This window comes from Caretta caretta, chromosome 3, assembly GCF_965140235.1.
Source record: "Caretta caretta isolate rCarCar2 chromosome 3, rCarCar1.hap1, whole genome shotgun sequence".
NCBI classification, from domain to species: domain Eukaryota; kingdom Metazoa; phylum Chordata; order Testudines; family Cheloniidae; genus Caretta; species Caretta caretta.
In genome coordinates this window covers 128401589-128420417 of record NC_134208.1, presented here as the reverse complement: position 1 = coordinate 128420417, position 18829 = coordinate 128401589, and the positions used below count along the sequence as shown (strand labels likewise).

At 44.0% G+C, this 18829-nt stretch overlaps 1 protein-coding gene across 4 annotated transcripts in view; it reads right to left on the bottom strand.

The window, feature by feature from the left end:
• The window catches only part of KIF25 (kinesin family member 25), a 76002-nt gene that overhangs the window by 21057 nt on the left and 36116 nt on the right, over nucleotides 1-18829 (bottom strand). For all 4 annotated transcript variants that reach the window (XM_048843981.2, XM_048843983.2, XM_048843982.2 and 1 more), the window contains 2 exons: nucleotides 9344-9411; nucleotides 2279-2353 (listed from right to left, as the gene is read on the bottom strand). In XM_048843981.2, coding sequence (XP_048699938.1) covers nucleotides 2279-2353; nucleotides 9344-9411 — 143 coding nt within the window. The remainder of the gene's footprint in view (nucleotides 1-2278; nucleotides 2354-9343; nucleotides 9412-18829) is intronic.

Genomic DNA, 18829 nt, shown 5'->3' with positions numbered 1-18829 from the left:
TGTGAGAGAAGGTGATGTTATTTTAATCCCCTGCTGAGGTTGTATTGAGCACTCTAAACTTTGAAGTCTGTTTTTTTTTTTCTGTTTTGTAAAGGAACAATCTTTTCTTCCTGTATGCTTAAACTGAAAAATAATACAATGTAATTTAAAAAATATGTTTAAACCCCACCACAAACTCCATTTTTTGTAAGTGGATATTTTGGAGCTCAGACTAGAAGCAGCCAGAAGGAGCAGATAACTTCAAGGATCAAAATAATTCTGTCTGTTTCACATTTATAATAGGAAGGCTGTTCAGAAACATGACTGATACAGGCAGCCTTTCCTTTTCTGATAGTCTGCTTCTGTTTAAATGGTGCATGCTGAAAGAAAGACAGACCTTTAAGTTTTCAATAACAGAACATTTCCTAAATGAATATGAAGCTCCTGGGTTTCAGGAGAGAGACTTTAGACAGGAGCATACTAAAAGGTGGATGCTCCTCTCAATATACATATGTAACCTGCATTGGGGTTAATTGGAAGTAATGCACATAGGTAGATAAGTAGGTAGGGACCTAAGGCACAATCCTGAGCTGAGACAAGCTCATGCTCTCTGCGGCTGGAAGGGTGGGGAGGGACAACAGTAACTCTAAGCTATCTCTAGGTCTTCCCCCGATCATGTGGTGTTCCTAGGTGAAAGTTATGGTTACTTTACCTCATAGTGGCTAGAACAATCCCTTACGGGCCATTTGGATCAGCAGAAATAATCACATTCAAGCTCTGTCCCCTCAGGCACTCTCTCTTGTCACCATCTGGACCTTCCATTCCCCCGGCACTGAGAGTGTGAGGGGGGCCCAAGAACTCCCACACACTTGGGGAATCCTCAGCAGCCTCTTCAGAGCAGCCTTAAGGGCACTTTGAGCTGCTAGGGCAGTTTAAGGGGCAGGGTACTTGGAGCCTTGGTCTGTGGAATGCCATGCTCAAGGGATAAGCATGCATTTCCTAAGGGTTGTCACTATTCAAAAAAAAAAAAAAAAAAAAAGGTTCCATGCACAGGTGCTGACCTTTACTTTTTCTCAGGGTGCTCCACCACCACTCCGCCCCAAGGCCCCGACCCTTCCCCCAAGGCCCCACCTTCGCTCTGCCTCTTCTCACCCCCGCTCTGCACCTCTCCCGAGACTCAACCCTCCCTCCACCCCTTTCCCCCAAAGCCCTGCCTTTGCTCCACTTCTTCCTGCCCCATCTCCACCTGCTCCCCGAGGCCCCCGCTTGCCCGCCACTCGCTGATCTCCACCCTCCCCCAAACCCCTCCCCAAGCCACTAAACAGCTGTTTGGCAGCGCCACCTATCAGCTGTTTTGGTGGCACTGCCCAACAGCTGTGGCTGGTGGGTGCTGAGCACCCACTATTTTTTTTCCATGAGTGCTCCACCCCCAGAGCACACATGGAGTCGGTGCCTATGATTCCATGGTCATGTGGCTAGCCACATGACTCATATGACATCGTGGAGACAATGTCACAAAAGAAATCTGAATCAGATGTACAAAGAACATCCACAATTGAGTTGGATTAGGCAAGGAAGAAGAGAAAGAAAAAGAGAGGAAAGGAACTAATTAATGGATTTCTGTTTCAGTCCCACTGTTTACCGTTACAACCACTTCAAGGCCCCTTTTCCAGAGTACTGTTAATTAGCCTTAGTGGTTTTACTGCTCAGAAGTAATTAAAAATGTATATCAGTATTTATTTCTGGTAGTGTAATTTCCAAAACTGTTTTTAACTCCAGGGCCTCTATTTGATGCTGTCTCAACATCTACGACTGAGGATCATTAATTCTTAAGATGCTATTGAAGAAAGGTAGGTCACACTGCCTATTATTTTAAAAAATGTTTCAAAATTTAGCATTGCATAAATTTGTATCATGCAGAAAAAATAAAAACAAATGTACAATTAACTTAAAAAAGAAATTACACTTGTTTGAATTTGTTTTACCTCTGTTATAAGTAACACCTATATTTACTATAACTGAAAGAGGCCAGAGAAAAATGTTACCTCTTTTTTTTTTCAAATTTGTCCACGGTGTCTGATAAAATTTTCTAAATAGTCACTTCCATTATTTCCTGTCTGAGTGGGAGAATACCCTAATACTGAGTGACTGTCAGATTACAACATTGAAAATGTGATTGTAAACCCATAAAAACTGGCAAGAGAACTTGGGAAATAATTCAAAGTCATTTTTGAAAAACGGAATGGATTTCAAGTTGGTAGTGTCACTTTGCATTGTTTCCACCTACTTTTCAACTTACCCATCCAGCAGAGATGTAAGCAAAGGGGCCACATCTGCAAACACTGCATCTTGAGACTCAGCAGCACTGTAAACTCTGAGGGGGAGGGAAAAGGAATGATTCATTGAACAAAAATGATCACTGTATTTCCAGTGTAATAACACAGACCAGAAAAATACACATCAGTTGCTGTGTGCCACTAACGCACAACTCAGGGTTTGCTGATGTGTTTCTATGACAACAATTACAGATTGTGTTTCAGAATACTTATTTACCTTTGAGACCGAAAGATCAGTAGAGGGAAACTACGCACTGCTGTTCGGAAACTGCCTTTCCGAGCCAGGAAATGAAGAGGCAAGGAAAAAGAACTGAGCTACTACTTTGTTCAGGTAGCTGAGGCGGAGAATTTGGAGAGCACCTACAGATTACGTACAGAAGTCTCAGCTGCCTTTGATATACACTAGAAGAGAGATGCACACACTAAATGTCTTGGAGCAGGAGAGATGAAAGATCTAAAAAAGTAGTTTGCTTATTCAGCGTGGTCCAGTGGTTAGAATAGGGGACTGGAAATCAGAATTCCTAGGTTCTACTTCTGTCTTTTGGAGGGGCTGTGGTCTTTATTACAATGTAATTGGGGGGGGGGGCGGGAATTCCTTGGGGATATGAATTCCTTGCACCCACATAGCTGCTTCAGGGAGACAGGAAGACTGGGAACAGAGTACCTAAAAGGAATTAATCCCGCCCAATCACCAGGCTCCTGAAGGGCCCCAGCATTCTCCTTGGACCACTCCTGTCTCCCAGCTGTATTGACCCACACTTAGTTTTCTCCCAATTGTCACTTGGCTGCTGGCGACCCTGATTCCTATGTTATGACATTAAGGAAGCATAGTACTCCCTTCTGTGATTCCCTAGGGCACCAGCTGTTCTCCCGGGGAATGGGGTTACTCAGCATGTGCTCCCCCTCATAGTGTCATAGAGTTTACGGCCAGAAGTGGGCCACTTTAGGTCAGCTAATCTGACTTCATGTATAGCATAGGCCACCAACAACACCAAGCACCCACACACTAAAGCCAACAACCAAAATGACACCAAAGTATTACAGCCCACAGGGGAATACTAGACTATTATGTGCCACAGGAAGAGAATAAAAGGGACCGAGATGCACCAGCGGTTGAGGGCCCCACAATGGCAGGAAATGGTTAAGTAAGATATACCCAGATAATCCTGGCTAGTGACCCGCACCCATATGTTGCAGAGGAAGGCCAAAACCCCCAAAGTCACTGCCAAGCTGATCTAGGGAAAAATTCCTTCCCAACTCCACATATGGCAATCAGATAGACTCTGAGCATATGAGCAAGTACCAGCCAGCTATGCACTTGAAGAGAGAAAACGCTCCATGTTCCATCTCCAGCCATGGCCATCTCTGATGCTTCAGAGGAAGGAGATCAAAGAGCCTCCCAGAATACCCTTCCTGACCCCTGCGGCTGGCTGGCTGAAACCCTGAAGCATGCGTTTAAGGAGGCATGGCACATATGTGAAGGGTTTCACAGCTGCAGAGTCAGCACCACCAACATTTCACCTTTTCATTATTAAGTATCTATTGATATAGCTCCTTGCACCACAGCATCTTATCATCTCGCAAACATCATTGTATTTATCCTCATAACACCCGTGTGAGGCAGGGAAGTGCTAACAACTCCATTTTCCAGTTGGGGAACTGAGGCACAGAGAGATAATGTGATTTGCTCAAGCAGAGGTGATGTGTAGCGGGGGCATGTGGGATCAAGTGCCCTTCCCCAGACTGGCCTGCCAGAATCAGGGAGGGAGAGGGGCTCTGTCCTTCTCTCCCTGCACCTCACATACCCCCAGCACATTTGGCTACTCTCCCTGGCAGCCAGGAGGGGAGCGGGATGGAGCTACTTGCTTTTGCTTGAGAGAGCCTGGCTGGGAGGCAGCGGCGGCCTGCTTACTGCCCAGGGTTGGCTGCAGGCGAGAGGGACCGAGCAAGCCAGAAACATGCTGGAGGGGAGAGGGGGCTTTGGCTTGCTCGGCCACTGTCCCTGGCAGCTGGGGCAGCAGCAGACCGCCCCCAGCCCGGGCCCTGCTGTCAGGGACAGGTGCCAAATGACCGGAGCCCCCCTTCCCCCTCAGCATACTTGGCCCCTGTCCCCGGCAGCCGAGCCTGGGCAGGTAACATGGGGTGGGGAGACCATGGTGGTCCCGGGCTGGGTGCAGGGTGGGGGGTTTACTGGGGAGAGAAGACATGTGAGGTGGTCATATGTCCTCTCCTTTAGATTGTGCCTCCCCCTTCTCCTCCAGTATGGAGAGGCACAAGTCGCCTATGTGCCCAAGCTCACACAGGAAGACTGTGGAAGAGCAGGGAATGAAGCCAATATTCCTAAGTTTCAGTTCAGTGCCTCAACCACAAGACCACCCTTCTGATAAGCATTTTTCACTGCACAGAAACAAATGTTTTTCTTTTACGTTTAGAGTTGTGTGTTGCTTTTAAAAATAAGTTTTTGTGGAATGTAATAATTACATTGAATTAGTTCTTCCACTCCTTAGCAAGTAGCAATGATAACATAACTCTTGGACAGAAATGATGATAATACCTTAACCAACTGTACACACTTTTCAAACTCAAGTAAAGACCCCAGCTAGTTTATATAGGTTACTTCTTAATCTACCCCTACCACCTACAGCTTCAAAAACAAAGTACTAAATGCTCAGAATCCACACCTGAAAATAACAGATCAGAACCTCCTCCATTTCTCACTTTTCTCTTAGCATCATGACTAAGTAACTCCCTAGAGATTACAACTTGAAACAAGTACAGTCTTGTTTATACAAGATGTACAAAGACAATATGAAAATCATTATCCACACTTAAGAATTTGACATATAAATGTAGGTAGATGTCTCTTTGAACAAACTTTATTTTCTGATGCCTCCCTACTTTTCCTTCCCTTCCTGCTCAACCTTATTCTGCAATGAATGATGTATCTTTTCAAGATGTTTTGACCCATTTGCTGATTAGAAGCAGGAATTTGGGTAACAGCAAACAACATAAAATAGTCAATTTGCATGTGATCAAATATTCTGCTGTTTGTATATGCTACATTAAAAATGTAAATTAATGAATGTCACATTCTGCTCTTTACCATTTACCTATAAGGTTCTTCAGGTGTCTATTTGACCAAGATCCCGCCACTCTGATTCATTAAATGTACAAACACAGACTGAAGTGTTTGTGTACACTGCAGATACACCTGTGTCTGGGGACCCCGTGACACAGGAACATAAAAACCGCCATGCTCAGTGAGACCCAAGTTCCATCTAGCCAAGTATCCAGCACCAGATATTTCCAAGAAAGGTGCAAGAAATACTGCAGTAGGCAGATGTGGGATAATATGTCTTCCATGAAGGTCTCATCGTAACCCTTAACAGTCAGAGATTGGTTTAGCCCCTGAAATACAAGGGTTTATAAATATCCTTTCCAAATTGTTCGTTAGCATTAACTATTATAACTCTTGCTGTTCTTGCTACCCATAAAAACATCCAGTCTTCCTTTGAATCTCGATGAATTCTTGACCCAGATGGCATCCTGTGGCAATGAGTTCTACAGTCTAATTACATGTATGAAAAAGTATTTCCTGTTTAATAAGCAAATAGGCACTTGTCAAGCTTGATGGACAAATTCTGATTGTCTTGCTATTCCATTGACATGCTTTCAAAAAACAGAGACACCTACAAATATGCAGATATGGTAAAGCACTTATATTGAGAAAACAGTTACTGAATAACAAAACTACCTCCTGGTTATGTATGCATGCACATGCATACATTGCTGCATACTTTTCACGTCAGATCTTCAAGGTCAATCTGGTTGAACAAAAACATCCCCGAACTGTTTTTTCTCTGCTTCATTTATCACCCACACCATTTGAAATATTCATTAGCACTAAATCCCCGATCTTAAGGCAACGAGGCTCCATCTCAATTTGTCTTGAACTGATTTGATATTTCTCCCTAAAACATGTCAAAGCATCTCTCAGGAGATCCTCTGAGGACTGTTACGAAGGATTAACTGGGAAGGTGTTTATATGGGATGTGAATACTCAAATTGCCCTACATTGGTGCTGATGATATATAAAGCAGATAGAACAGAACTTAACTGACTCTTTGGTCAAGGCTAGAAACAGACTTGTTTTAATTAGTTATCTGGGACAATGGAATGTACAGCAAACCCAGGAAATCTGTTTGTACAAAATTACTTATTCTACTCGAAAGATGACAGATTCTTCCCAAAATGGATATTAATGCTAATTTCACCCTGAAAATTATTAGCTTCTTTTTTATTTTGCTAACTGATTCACTGATAAAATTATTAAAAGCATAAAATGCTGAAAGATGGAATTTTCTTCCTGAACTGAAATAAAATATTTTGACATTTATTAGTTCCATAAAAAGTTGCTAAAAAAATAAGCATTTTGAGTTCATAAGAACCATATGTTCTACTGTTTATAAAAATGAGCTGTGCTGGGACACTGAAAAAACATTCCCCCAAAACAGCATTCTTTGGGGGATTTACATTTTTTTAAAATCCTTTTCCTGATTATCTGGGTGGTCACCACATGTCCAGAATCACAGCACCTCCAGAGAGTTTTGTAAAAGTACTACATACACGTTAATATATTGTGGCATATCTTTAACACCAAGACCTGATACTTATATTAAATGTCCAAACACTTCATTAATAGAGTTCAGGTTGCCCAGTGATGCCTTGTGAGCTTCTACAATGTGGAGAGTGGCTAACTCAAACCTCTGAAACCCAGGAAATGAAGAGTTACAGTACATGCCACCCCTGCAACGCAACCTTAACTCTGCCCCCTGAAGTTGGCAATAACCAGGGAGAATGGTTCAGTAAGGTGTGGCGGTGCCATAAGAAGAAGACATGAGGATGTTCTAAGAGAATGTGCCATTATCTGTGTTGTGCACCACAGATTTGAATTCCAGCAGTGATCAGTAGGTTTCCAACTGCTATTCACTGTGTTAGGTGCAGCTGTATTGAATGATGGAGGGAATAGTTGAAGCAGCCTAGCAGAACTATGCCTGTGATATGAGGAGAGTTGCATGTACACTTTGAAGGATCAAGCATACCATATTTCAGGACCAGTTCTGTAGGCTGTGTCAGTAGAGATGGCATAAGGATAGTCAAAAAAAAAAGCATGCATGACAGTGGTCTCCAGGATTTAATAAGGGGTAAATGAAGGCAATGGGTCAGAAGGAATCCTTAGGGCAAGGGTGAAGGGCTGGTAACATTTCGCCAGTCAGAGGTGGTTTGTGTGGAGTAAGTTCAGTGTTCGAGTGCAGGCAAATCCTGTTTGCTACACCTGACCTAAACCCACGTTTCACCTTAGCAAAGAGATGGTGTTAGACTTTGTCCTATAGTGCTCAAGTGCTCTGCTCCCAGAGCGTTCAGCAGCATCTGTAAGGGCAGAGTGCTAATTTGTGTATTATTGGGGTGTTGGGGCATCACTCCAAGAGGGCAGAGATAAGGTTGTGTTGTGTGTGCAGTGAATACCTTAATTTTGTATTTCCTGGGTTTCACAGATTTAAGTTTGCATTACCTTAACTCCTCATTTCAGGGTTTCCAGAGGTTCAAGTTTAGCCATTCTCCACATTCTGGAGGGGCATGAGGCACCACTGCATAACCTTAACTCTGCATTAAGCATGTCATCTTGACCTACGCAACGACTGAGACATCATACTGCCTGGAAACACTCTTGCTTCAACAGAGGCCTAGTTTTGCGGCAGATGTACATTTTACTCTTTTAGGAACATCAGTTTGGCACACGCAGACCTGGAGTTCTAAACTATCTTTAAAATCTTTTTCACTATTGCTTCCCTAAAGGGGCAATGAGATAAATCCTACGCAACTGGGATCAATGCAGGGTGCATCAGAGCCATAGTTTGAGCCCCATGTGTGCACAAAATAATGTTACAAGAATAAGGTGATTTTATAAAATGCTGTTTTTTTAGGAGTGCGGGCACTATACCTCAGGAACACCTTACTCAAAAGACCTCAAATTTGGACTACCACCACCACCGCCTAGCACTTCCATGAGAAATGGCAAGTTCCAAGACAATCCAAGTCAGCATGTGGATTTTCTGAGAGCTCGAAACAGTCCACCTTTAAAAAGAAAGTGATGCTTAATCTTAACTATAGCAGAGCTGGGGCTTCACGACAATTCCAAATTGTGGGTAGCAAGGATAGACTAATGGACTGAACACTGGACTAGGATTCAAAACACGCAGGGTTTTTTTTTCCATAGATACTAAGGTCAGAAAGGACCATTATGATCATCTAGTCTGACCTCCTGCACAACGCTGGCCACAGAATCTCACCCACCCACTCCTGCGAAAAACCTCACCTATGCCTGAGCTATTGAAGTCCTCAAATCGTGGTTCAAAGACTTCAAGGAGCAGAGAATCCTCCAGCAAGTGACCCGTGCCGCATGCTATAGAGGAAGGCAAAAAACCTCCAGGGCCTCTTCCAATCTGCCCTGGAGGAAAATTCCTTCCTGACCCCAAATATGGCGATCAGCTAAACCCTGAGCATATGGGCAAGATTCACCAGCCAGATACTACAGAAAATTCTTTCCTGGGTAAGTCACAGATGCTTGGCTCAGTCACAGATGTCCTCTGTGACCTTGGGCAAGTTACTTAATCTATTCTGTGGCTCAGTTCCTCATCTGTAAAATGGGGATTATAGTACTTTCCTATTTCAGAGTGATGATGTGAAGATTAACAATTGCAATGTGCTCAGATACCACTATGATGAGGGTCATATCAGTACCTAAGATAGATATTAAATTTGGAATATTAGCTCTCTTCTTCATTTGGAATTGTAGGATGAAAACACTATCTAATCTAATTTCTGCAGTGCTTTGTGTCATGGGAAGCACCTCATCACCAAATAAATGAGAAAAATGAGCATGTTATACTATCAACTCCTGCTAAGAAATCAATTTTTATATTTACAGAATCTCACAACAATCCAGAAAGCATTTCAAGATCACCCACCTGTCAAACTGAAATGTCTTGTTGATCAAAGTATGACCAGGACGATTGCATTTTACAAGGACAGTTTCCTAACAGAAAAACAAAGTGGTTACAATTAGAACATATAGCATAAGTGAACATACAACAAGAAGCCCCTCTTCTGGCCAAGTTCATCATCAGAAGCAAGCTCCCCACAGACCTGGATCCACCAACAGAAAATGGCACCAGACCCTGCCAAAACAATGATGCAAAACCTGCAAACATATCTCCACTGCTACAATGATCAATACCCCTGACAATACACATTTCAAGACCCATGGGTCCTACGCATGCTTATCACAATGTGTGATAAGACAGGAGACATTCCAGAAGACTGGAAAAGGTCAAATATAGTGCCCATCTATAAAAAGGGAAATAAGGACAACCTGGGGAATTATAGACCAGACAGCTTAACTTCTGTACCTGGAAAGATAATGGAGCAAATAATTAAGCAATCAATTTGCAAACAGCTAGAAGATAATAAGGTGATAAGTAACAGTCAGCATGGATTTGTCAAGAACAAATCATGTCAAACCAACCTGATAACTTTCTATGACAGGGTAACAAGCCTTGTGGATGGGGGGAAGCGGTAGATGCGGGTACATCTTGACTTTAGTAAGGCTTTTGATACTGTCTCGCATGACCTTCTCATAAACAAACTAGGGAAATACAACCTAGATGGAGCTACTATAAGGTGGGTGCATAACTCCTGGAAAATCGTTCCCAGAGAATAGTTATCAGTGATTCATAGTCAAAGCTGGAAGGGCGTAACGAGTGGGGTCCCGCAGGGATCGGTTCTGGATCCGGTTCTGTTCAATATCTTCATCAATGATTTAGATAATGGCATAGAGAGTACACTTATAAAGTTTGCAGATGATACTAAGCTGGGAGGGGTTGAAAGTGCTTTGGAGGATAGGATTAAAATTCAAAATGATCTGGACAAACTGGAGAAATGGTCTGAAGTAAATAGGATGAAATTCAGTAAGAACAAATGCAAAGTACTCCACTTAGGAAGAACAATAAGTTGCACACATATAAAATGGGAAATGACTGCCTAGGAAGGAGTACTGCGGAAAGGGATCTGGGGGTCATAGTGGATCACAAGCTAAATATGAGTCAACAGTGTCACGCTGTTGCAAAAAAAGCAAACATCATTCTGGGATGTATTAGCAGGAGTACTGTAAGCAAGAAACGAGAAGTAATTCTTTCGCTCTACTCCGCGCTGATTAGGCCTCAACTGGAGTATTGTGTCCAGTTCTGGGTGCCACATTTCAGGAAAGATGTAGACAAATTGGAGAAAGTCCAGAGAAGAGGAACAAAAATGGTTAAAGGTTTAGAAAACATGACATATGAGGGAAGATTGAAAACATTGGGTTTGTTTAGTCTGGAGAAGAGAAGATTGAGGGGGGACATGATAATTTTCAAGTACATAAAAGGTTGTTACAAGGAGGAGGGAGAAAAATTGTTCTTCTTAACCTCTGAGGACAAGAAGCAGTGGGCTTAAATTGCAGCAAGAAAGGTTTAGGCTGGACATTAGGAAAAACTTCCTCACTATCAGAGTGGTTAAGCACCAGAATAAATTGCCTAAGGAAGTGGTGGAATCTCCATCATTGGGGATTTTTAAGAGCAGGTTGGACAAACACCTGTCAGGGATGACCTAGATAATACTTAGTCCTGCCTTGAGTGCAGGGGACTGGACTAGATGACCTCTCGAGGTCCCTTCCAGTTCTATGATTCTATGTGATGTACCTCATCCAGTGCGCCAAATGCTCCAACACCTACTATTTGGTGAAACCAGACAATCACTACACTCTTGAATGAACTCACACAGCAAGATGATAAAAAACAAAAACATCGTATCACCCATGGACAACACTCTTCACAGAATGATCATTCCATATCTGACCTCTCAGACTCTGTCCTCAAAGGAAATCTGCACAGCACCTTCAAAAGATGAGTGTGGGAGCTTAAATTCATACCTTTTCTAGACACTAAAAATCATATTTTTAAAGATACTGGATTTATGGCTCATTACAACAATCTGTAACCCCCAACCCCCCTTTTTTGTCCTGTTACTGCAAAGGTGACACTCTGAGTACCTTTCCCAGACCTGAAGAAGAGCTCTGTGTAAGCTCAAAAGCTTGTCTCTCTCACCAACAGAAGTTGGTCCAATAAAAGATAGCACCTCACCCACCTTGTCTCAAGAAATGTCTACTGTGTTTAAAGTTTCAACATACAGCATGAATTTAGGAATTATCATACTAGAAAAGACCACCTGGTCTCAGGCTTTGTTTTCATTAGGAACTTGTGTCGGTACTACGCCACTCAGGGTGTGGAAAATCCACACCCTGAACGATGTAGTTATACCAACCTAACCCCTGGTGTAGACAGTGCTATATTGATGGGAGGACTTCTCCTGTTGACATAGCTACCACCTCACGGGAAGGTAAAGTACCTATGCCAACGAGAGAAGCTCTTGTCGGCATATGCTGTGTTTTCACTGAAGCACTGCAGCAGCGCAACTGCGCCACAGCATTGTAATTGGAGACCTGCCCTTATATCCTGTTTCCAGCATTCACCAATTCTTGATGTGTCCGAGAAAAAGCACAAAATTTCCATAATGCAGCTAATTGCTTAGATAGTAAACTCTTACTTAGATTGTATACTCTCTTGGGCAAGAGCAATCTTTTTGTTCTGTGTTGAAAGTACAGCGCCTTGTACAATGGGGTACTGGTCCACGAGTGGGGTTCCTAGAGACTACCACCATACAAATAATAATAATAAAGAGCAATAATGTTCTTCATGACTGTTGCCAGCGATCAGTTTATATCCAGGGGTTGAGGCAGTCAGAAGATTTTAACTGTTCAAAAACTTACATAGGAAAATGTTTTCAGAACTTTTTTTCCCCCTACAGTTCAACCAGCTCTATCTTAAATAATAAGAATCAATACCTTTTGTAGTTGCCCTCTTAACTATTTTAACTGCAGGTGGTACTCTCATTCATATAGAAGACCATATATGCAAAATGCCACTTCTGGGCCTGATTATTTACTCATATTTTTGTGCCCACAATTGAACTGCAGATGAAATTACATAGAAATATCATGGTAATCCACAGTGGAGAAAAGGGACATAGTAAAATTGCTGGCGTTCAATGAGACTTGAGTAAAATACAATTTCTAAATGTATTATGTAGTAGTTTTTGCAAGTGTCAGTGGCTCTTTAAAGCCTAGGCAGAGTGCAAACACAGCACCTTGGCATAACTCAAATCCTGGAGTGCTTTTCTGCTCTCCTCAAATGTGTTTTTAACTGCAGACAAAAATAAAGTACAATCACAAAGATTTACAGTATTTCCCCCAACAGCTCAAGGGGTGGCACATAAAATATTTTTAATGACAACTCATCCGATGCCAAGGAGTTTCATAGCTACCTCAGATTTTATTATATTTTACTGGAGTGCAGAAGAAAAGTCTACTATGTTTCCAATAACACAGAATCAGAAAACTAACTTGGAGGGGTAACATTAATACCTTTCAAATAACAACTCAAAACAGTGGCTGAGTGTGCTCCCAATACTCTGAATGATGGGCTATATCGTTGAACCAATGTCTCTACATAATAATATGCCCAGCACACAAGTGGCTAATAAATCAGGGAGAACAACACCGCAGATGCCTGAATTTCTTATGTTGAATTTACAAGTCCTGCTTCCTCAAGGAAGACAAGTATTGGTGTACCATTGCTGATTTACCTACACCAAACTCACCCTGTAGATTCAACTAACCTAGGATGGACAATATATTGGGCAAATTTAGAGGAGATATAAACGGTGGTGGAGATATAAATCAGTGGGAGCTGGTGTACCTCACAAATGTAGAGAGAAGAAAGGTGGAGTTACAGAAAAATAAACCAACAAGTTGTGGAGCGAAAGTCAGGGGTGTGAGGTGGGGCAGTGGATTTATGAAAATATTTTCTGATTCAGAAATGGAAATCTATTTTCAGACCAGTTTCCTTCCAAAATAAGTAATGAAAGAGAAAAAAATCCCACTTGTTTAGCATAGGAAGGAAAAATGTGTTTGTGGGCAGAGGTTTTGATAGGGGAATGTATGGTAAGCTTCCTTCTTTAGGGGCTTAGTATGGCTTAAGACAGCTTCCATTACTGCTGGCCAACAGCAGCTCTGCAGGTTTCTCTAGATACACAACTATGGAGGTTACTCCCTATCCAGACGGAGCAATTTCCCTGTTAGTAGTGGCCACGAAATACCTACAGTTGTATTATACAGCCATCCAAGAGTGCTTCCTCTTCTAGTGGCAGTCACAGACTCCTCCCAGTCCAAATGCCATTATGGCAATTAGGCTCATGGAAATGATGTCAGGTTACACCCTAAATAAGGCTAAGATTTTGTCACCGTTATTTTTAGTAAAAGTCACGGACAGGTCACAGGCAACAAACAAAATTCACAAAGACCGTGACTTTTACTAAAAATAACTGTACAAGCCTCGGCAGAGGCGCACAGCCGCAGCCCCCACCATGGGGCAGGGGCGCACGGCCCTGGCGGCAGACCCCACTGCGGGGCTATGTGGGGAGCATAGCCCCAGCTCCAGCTGCTGACAGCTGACAGCTGATACAGTCACGGAGGTCCAGTAAAGTCACGGAATCCGTGACTGTCGTGAGCTCCATGACTAAATCGTAGCCTTAATCATAAATATTCTCAGTCTGCCCTTGACACACCAATGTGAGGAGCTCTGGCTAAGTGAAATTCAGAGAACCAAGGAAAGAAATTTAAATGACTTGTGAGGACCAAAGATGAAGTCTCTGGGTCTGACAGACCCATAACAGAGTTGTCACCTAGGAAGAGAAGGTTCCTATTGGGCTGAAAATTTACATTCACTCAGTACTATTCCCAAAAAACAATAGGAGTCCCTCTGCATCATCTTTGTTATTGGAAGAAAGGCTCTCTCTCACCAACCATCTCCTCTTGAACACCCCAAAAAAGAAGAAGTTTTAAAAGTGATTTAACAGAGAAAAATAGGCACCCAGTTCACTCCCGGGGGAATTCTGTGCCAAAAAAATTAAATTCTGCACCCAATACTTTAAAATTCTGCATATTTTATTTGCCAAAATAACACAATATAATGATGCCAGTTTCAATTATTTTGGTAATTTATTTCAAAAAAACTGTCAGCATGTATGTCTTTTCGAATTTTTTTTTTTGACAAATAGATTCCTTACTAGGCATATTAATACAGAACTTTGAGTAATAATTCATTTAAACAACAATACAGAAGCACATTTCCCACAGCCCTAAGAAGCAGTGCAAAGGCTTGGGGGAGTCAGGGGTAATGGAGGAGCTTCTTTTTCTTCAGTGCTTAGCCAGATAGTTGGCTGTAGCAAGTGTTCGCCATTTGGTCCGTTCCTCACAACCGCAAAGGCTTGATGGCCTCAGAGTCCAACATCGAAACAGACTTGATGAACCCATAATAGGGGGTCTGCCTCTGGGCCGCCTCCACTCCTCGGTTGGTGGAATTTCATCCCAGATGTTACAAGCCACCTGGAGAAAGGCGTTCACTGGAACATCTTGTGGCATCCTTGTGACATGTCTGAAAAGTGTAAGGCGCCGCCTGCGGACAATGGCCCCAGTAGTCTGTAGACCCAAACGACCATAAACATCTGCATTACGGATGAAGTCATTCCACTTTATGGCCATTATACGACATTCACATTTTGTGTGGAAAGCCTCCAGCTTTGTCCAGTCTGTGCGGCGTAGTGTCCATGTTTTGCAGCCGTACAACAGCATGGGAAGGATACAGCCCCCCCCACCCCGTCTGACCTGTACCTCATCGTGGTGGGGGGATGTAACATCTGAAGTAGGGGATTGTTCGTTGGAGCTATGCTATCAGCGATGAAAGCTTGTTCAAAATATTACCTTAGGCATTATGCGAGGCGGACAGATCCAATGTGAACCCTGAAAATGATGGCTAACACAGGCAGCGAAGATGCAGGGCAGCAGCTGCACCTAGCTACCTGAGGTGAGTCAGAAAGACTCAACAGCTTGGGTCACACAGCGTGGAGCTAGTACTGGTAGACCAGGAAAAGGGTCCCACGACTGCACTTCTGTCTCATCCTAATGGGACAAGGTATTTCCTGGGATAATCATTCACTCTTGTTTTTTTGACCATGAATAACCTAGTATTCAGCACCAGGGTTAAAGCCCCTGCCTTACTTTCAGCTGTAGAAGCCTTGTTGATGTCATCTCCCCTTGGTGCAAACATGACGGGTTTGTGCCAAAGCCTTCTGGGGACACGCATCCTCTGATGTCAGCTGGCAAGTCTGCAATACATTATGACAATGCATCCAAGTGTATCTGGGATCTCCAACAGTCCACCAAAATTGCAACTCAGAATGTTGCAACTCTTCACAGGCATGATCATCAGGTTGCTGTCTCATGCAAAATGGACCGTCTTGGTACATCAATCACAGGACTAACCGAAGCAAGGCCAATAGATCACGGACGTCATGAGGTGGAAGATTCTTTACTTCTGTATTCTGGCAGCCCCAACCATTTATATGGGGTAGCAAGGCCAAGTCTTTCCTGACAACCTAGACGCTTGGGACTCCTTGTTTACTTACTGCATGTCTTAAACATCGGCACAGTTACCTCACTCATAGTAGTCTATGCGCCGACAGAGGAATCTGTTGACTCAGTTAAAGATCATTTCTACGATCAATTGGAACATCCAGTATGCACAGTCCCTCCACATGATAATCTCACGATCCTGGGAGACCTAAATGCAGTTACTGGCTCCCTGAGAACTGGGTTTAAGCAGGTCATTGGTTATTATGGTTCAGGAACACCCAGTGATAAGTCTCGCCACTAGCTTACATTTCTGTATCTCCCAGAATCTTTCCATTCTTGGGCCATGGTTCAAGCAACGACGCATATGCCAGATGTCATGGATCTCTCATGATGGCGTCACTCAGAAGGAGTTGGACCACATCATTACATTAAATAGGCATCTCTTCGCCTCCTGTAGAGTATATCATGGGGCAAAAAGCGCAGCGAACACAAATCACCATCTAATGGTCGTCCATATGGTGTTGATACTCCAACGAGCAGGTAAGCCCTCGGTGATGATGAAGAAGTTTGACATCGACTCACTCCGTGTGCCAGGTTTAGCCAACAGTTTTTGTATCCACGTCAGCAACAGATTCTCTGCTCTAGCTAATCTGCCAGACAACATGGAGGTTGACTGGTCCCTGTTCACTTCTACCCTCAACCAATCTGCTGAGCAGATGATTGGCTATAGACATCCAGCATGCCGACCACGGTTATCGGAGGAGGCTTTCCAGATAATTAAATTGAAGGCCGTAGCCCACCAGCATGGTCATAAGCGCACTCATAATCAGCTGAAGCAAAAATTTAACACCCTGGCACTCTGCGATCGCAAGGCATATTATAACCAAGTGGCGGATGATGTCAAATTTGGCTTAGCCAGGGGCGACTTGAAGCCAGCATTCTGCGCCATTCGCAACCTCAGTGGTCAAGAGATAGTCACTACAAACGGCATCCTGAATGACAGCCAAGGTCATCCATGTAAATCGGATGATGACATTCTCTCGCACTGGGTGGAACATTATCACAGTGTCCTGAACCATCCTCCAGCTGCTGCTTGTTCAGAGCTAGATGATCTGGCAGTCATTGTGGTTCCGGATCCAGATATTTGTATTGATGCACCAACACTGGATGAAGTGAAGTGTGCCACCTCTAAACTGAAAAACAGATGTGCAGCTGGTGCTAATGGCATTCCCTCAGAGCTGCTAAAATGTGCTATTGATCCTGTAGCAGAATCACTTCTGGCCATCTTTCGTCTGGTGTGGAGAACTGGAACCCTGCCAACTGCATGGAAGGACGGTATTGTGATCTCACTCTATAAGGGCAAGGGACTGCGCAGCGAATGTAAGAGCTATAGGCTGATCACCTTGCTCTCCGTTCCAGGGAAGGTGTTTGCGTATGTTTTGCTGGCATGCCTGGAGCCTTTGCTAAATCGGAAGCGTCGTCCCCAACAGTCAGGCTTTACGAGGAACAGGTCCACATTAGACACCATTTTGACCCTTCGCTTGTTGTCAGAGATACATTGCGAGTCCAGGAAGCCCCTGCACGTAGCGTATGTTGATCTTTAGGCTGCATTTGATTCAGTAGACCGTGTTGTGTTATGGAAGGTCTTAAAGGGGGTAGGTGTCCCTACCACTCTGCTGGACTTGATTAGAGAGCTGCATAATGGAACCACTGCCCGTGTTCGTCTGGGGAACCAGATGTCAGTGCCTTTTAAATCGGTATCTGGTGTTAGGCAGGGTTGTGTTCTGGCCCCTGCACTCTTTTGTCGGGCAATGGATTTCATAATGCAGCATTCCGTCAGGTCCATAGGCATTGAGATTGGTGATCTCTTGCTCACAGACCTTGACTAAACTGATGACATTGTTCTTTTAGTACAGAGCCCCGACAGGGTTCGTGAGGCACTCTAGCATATGGAGGAGGAGTCAGCAAAGATTGGTCTCCATGTTTCATGGTCAAAGACAAAACTGCAAAATCTAGGACCAGGTCCACCTGAAATTCCTATCTCTTTGAACAACAAAACCATCAAATCAGTTTCCAGCTTTTGCTATCTTGGTTCTATACATACCAGCTCCTCCAATTCTTACATGGAGGTTCTCCATCGGATTGGCATCACAGCATCTGCCATGGGCCGTTTACAACGGCTATGGAATCAACATCATCTTAGTATGACAACCAAGTTCAGGATTTATTCGTGCTGTATCCTTCCCAATGGAGGAGCTGAGAGGAAGTAATTGCTGGGAAGGAGCCTGGGAGTGAACCTGAAGGGTTTTGGATGTGGGTGGGAGAAGTATGAAAGAGGTGTTTTTTTGGGGGGAGGAGTGGGAAAGGGATTATTAGGAAGTTGTGGAGCCTTCCACCATGCAGACCCTGTCTGACCCCTAGCCTCTCCCATTCAGCCAGGCATGGCTGCCCCTGTCCCCCTGCACCCCCACTCCCTATTCAGCTAAGCGCAGCTCCTGTCTCCATATGTCCCTGCACTTCCCCTCTCCCATGTGGCCCTGCACCCCGACTCCCATTCAGCCCCTGGATCAATGTTGTCACCCCACTAGCTCCTGTGTCCCTGCCCCGTCTGTTCCCCCCACTAGCCCTTCTGAACCCCAGCCTGTGCCCCCCAGCAGCCCCATGAGCCCTGTTCTGTCCCTCCCTGCCATATTCCATGCCTCTTCACCTGGCCCTGCACAGAGGGCACTGTGAGGAAGGTAGGCTCTGCCCCCTCCCTCTCTGCAGCTAGCTGCTCTAGCCCGTGAGCCAGCTGCCTTCTCTTCTGGGGCCACATCAGCCACCGGTGGCCGAAACGTGTAAATGCAGTTTCCCTTCACCGCCCCATCAGAATCAATTATTCTGTAGGGGA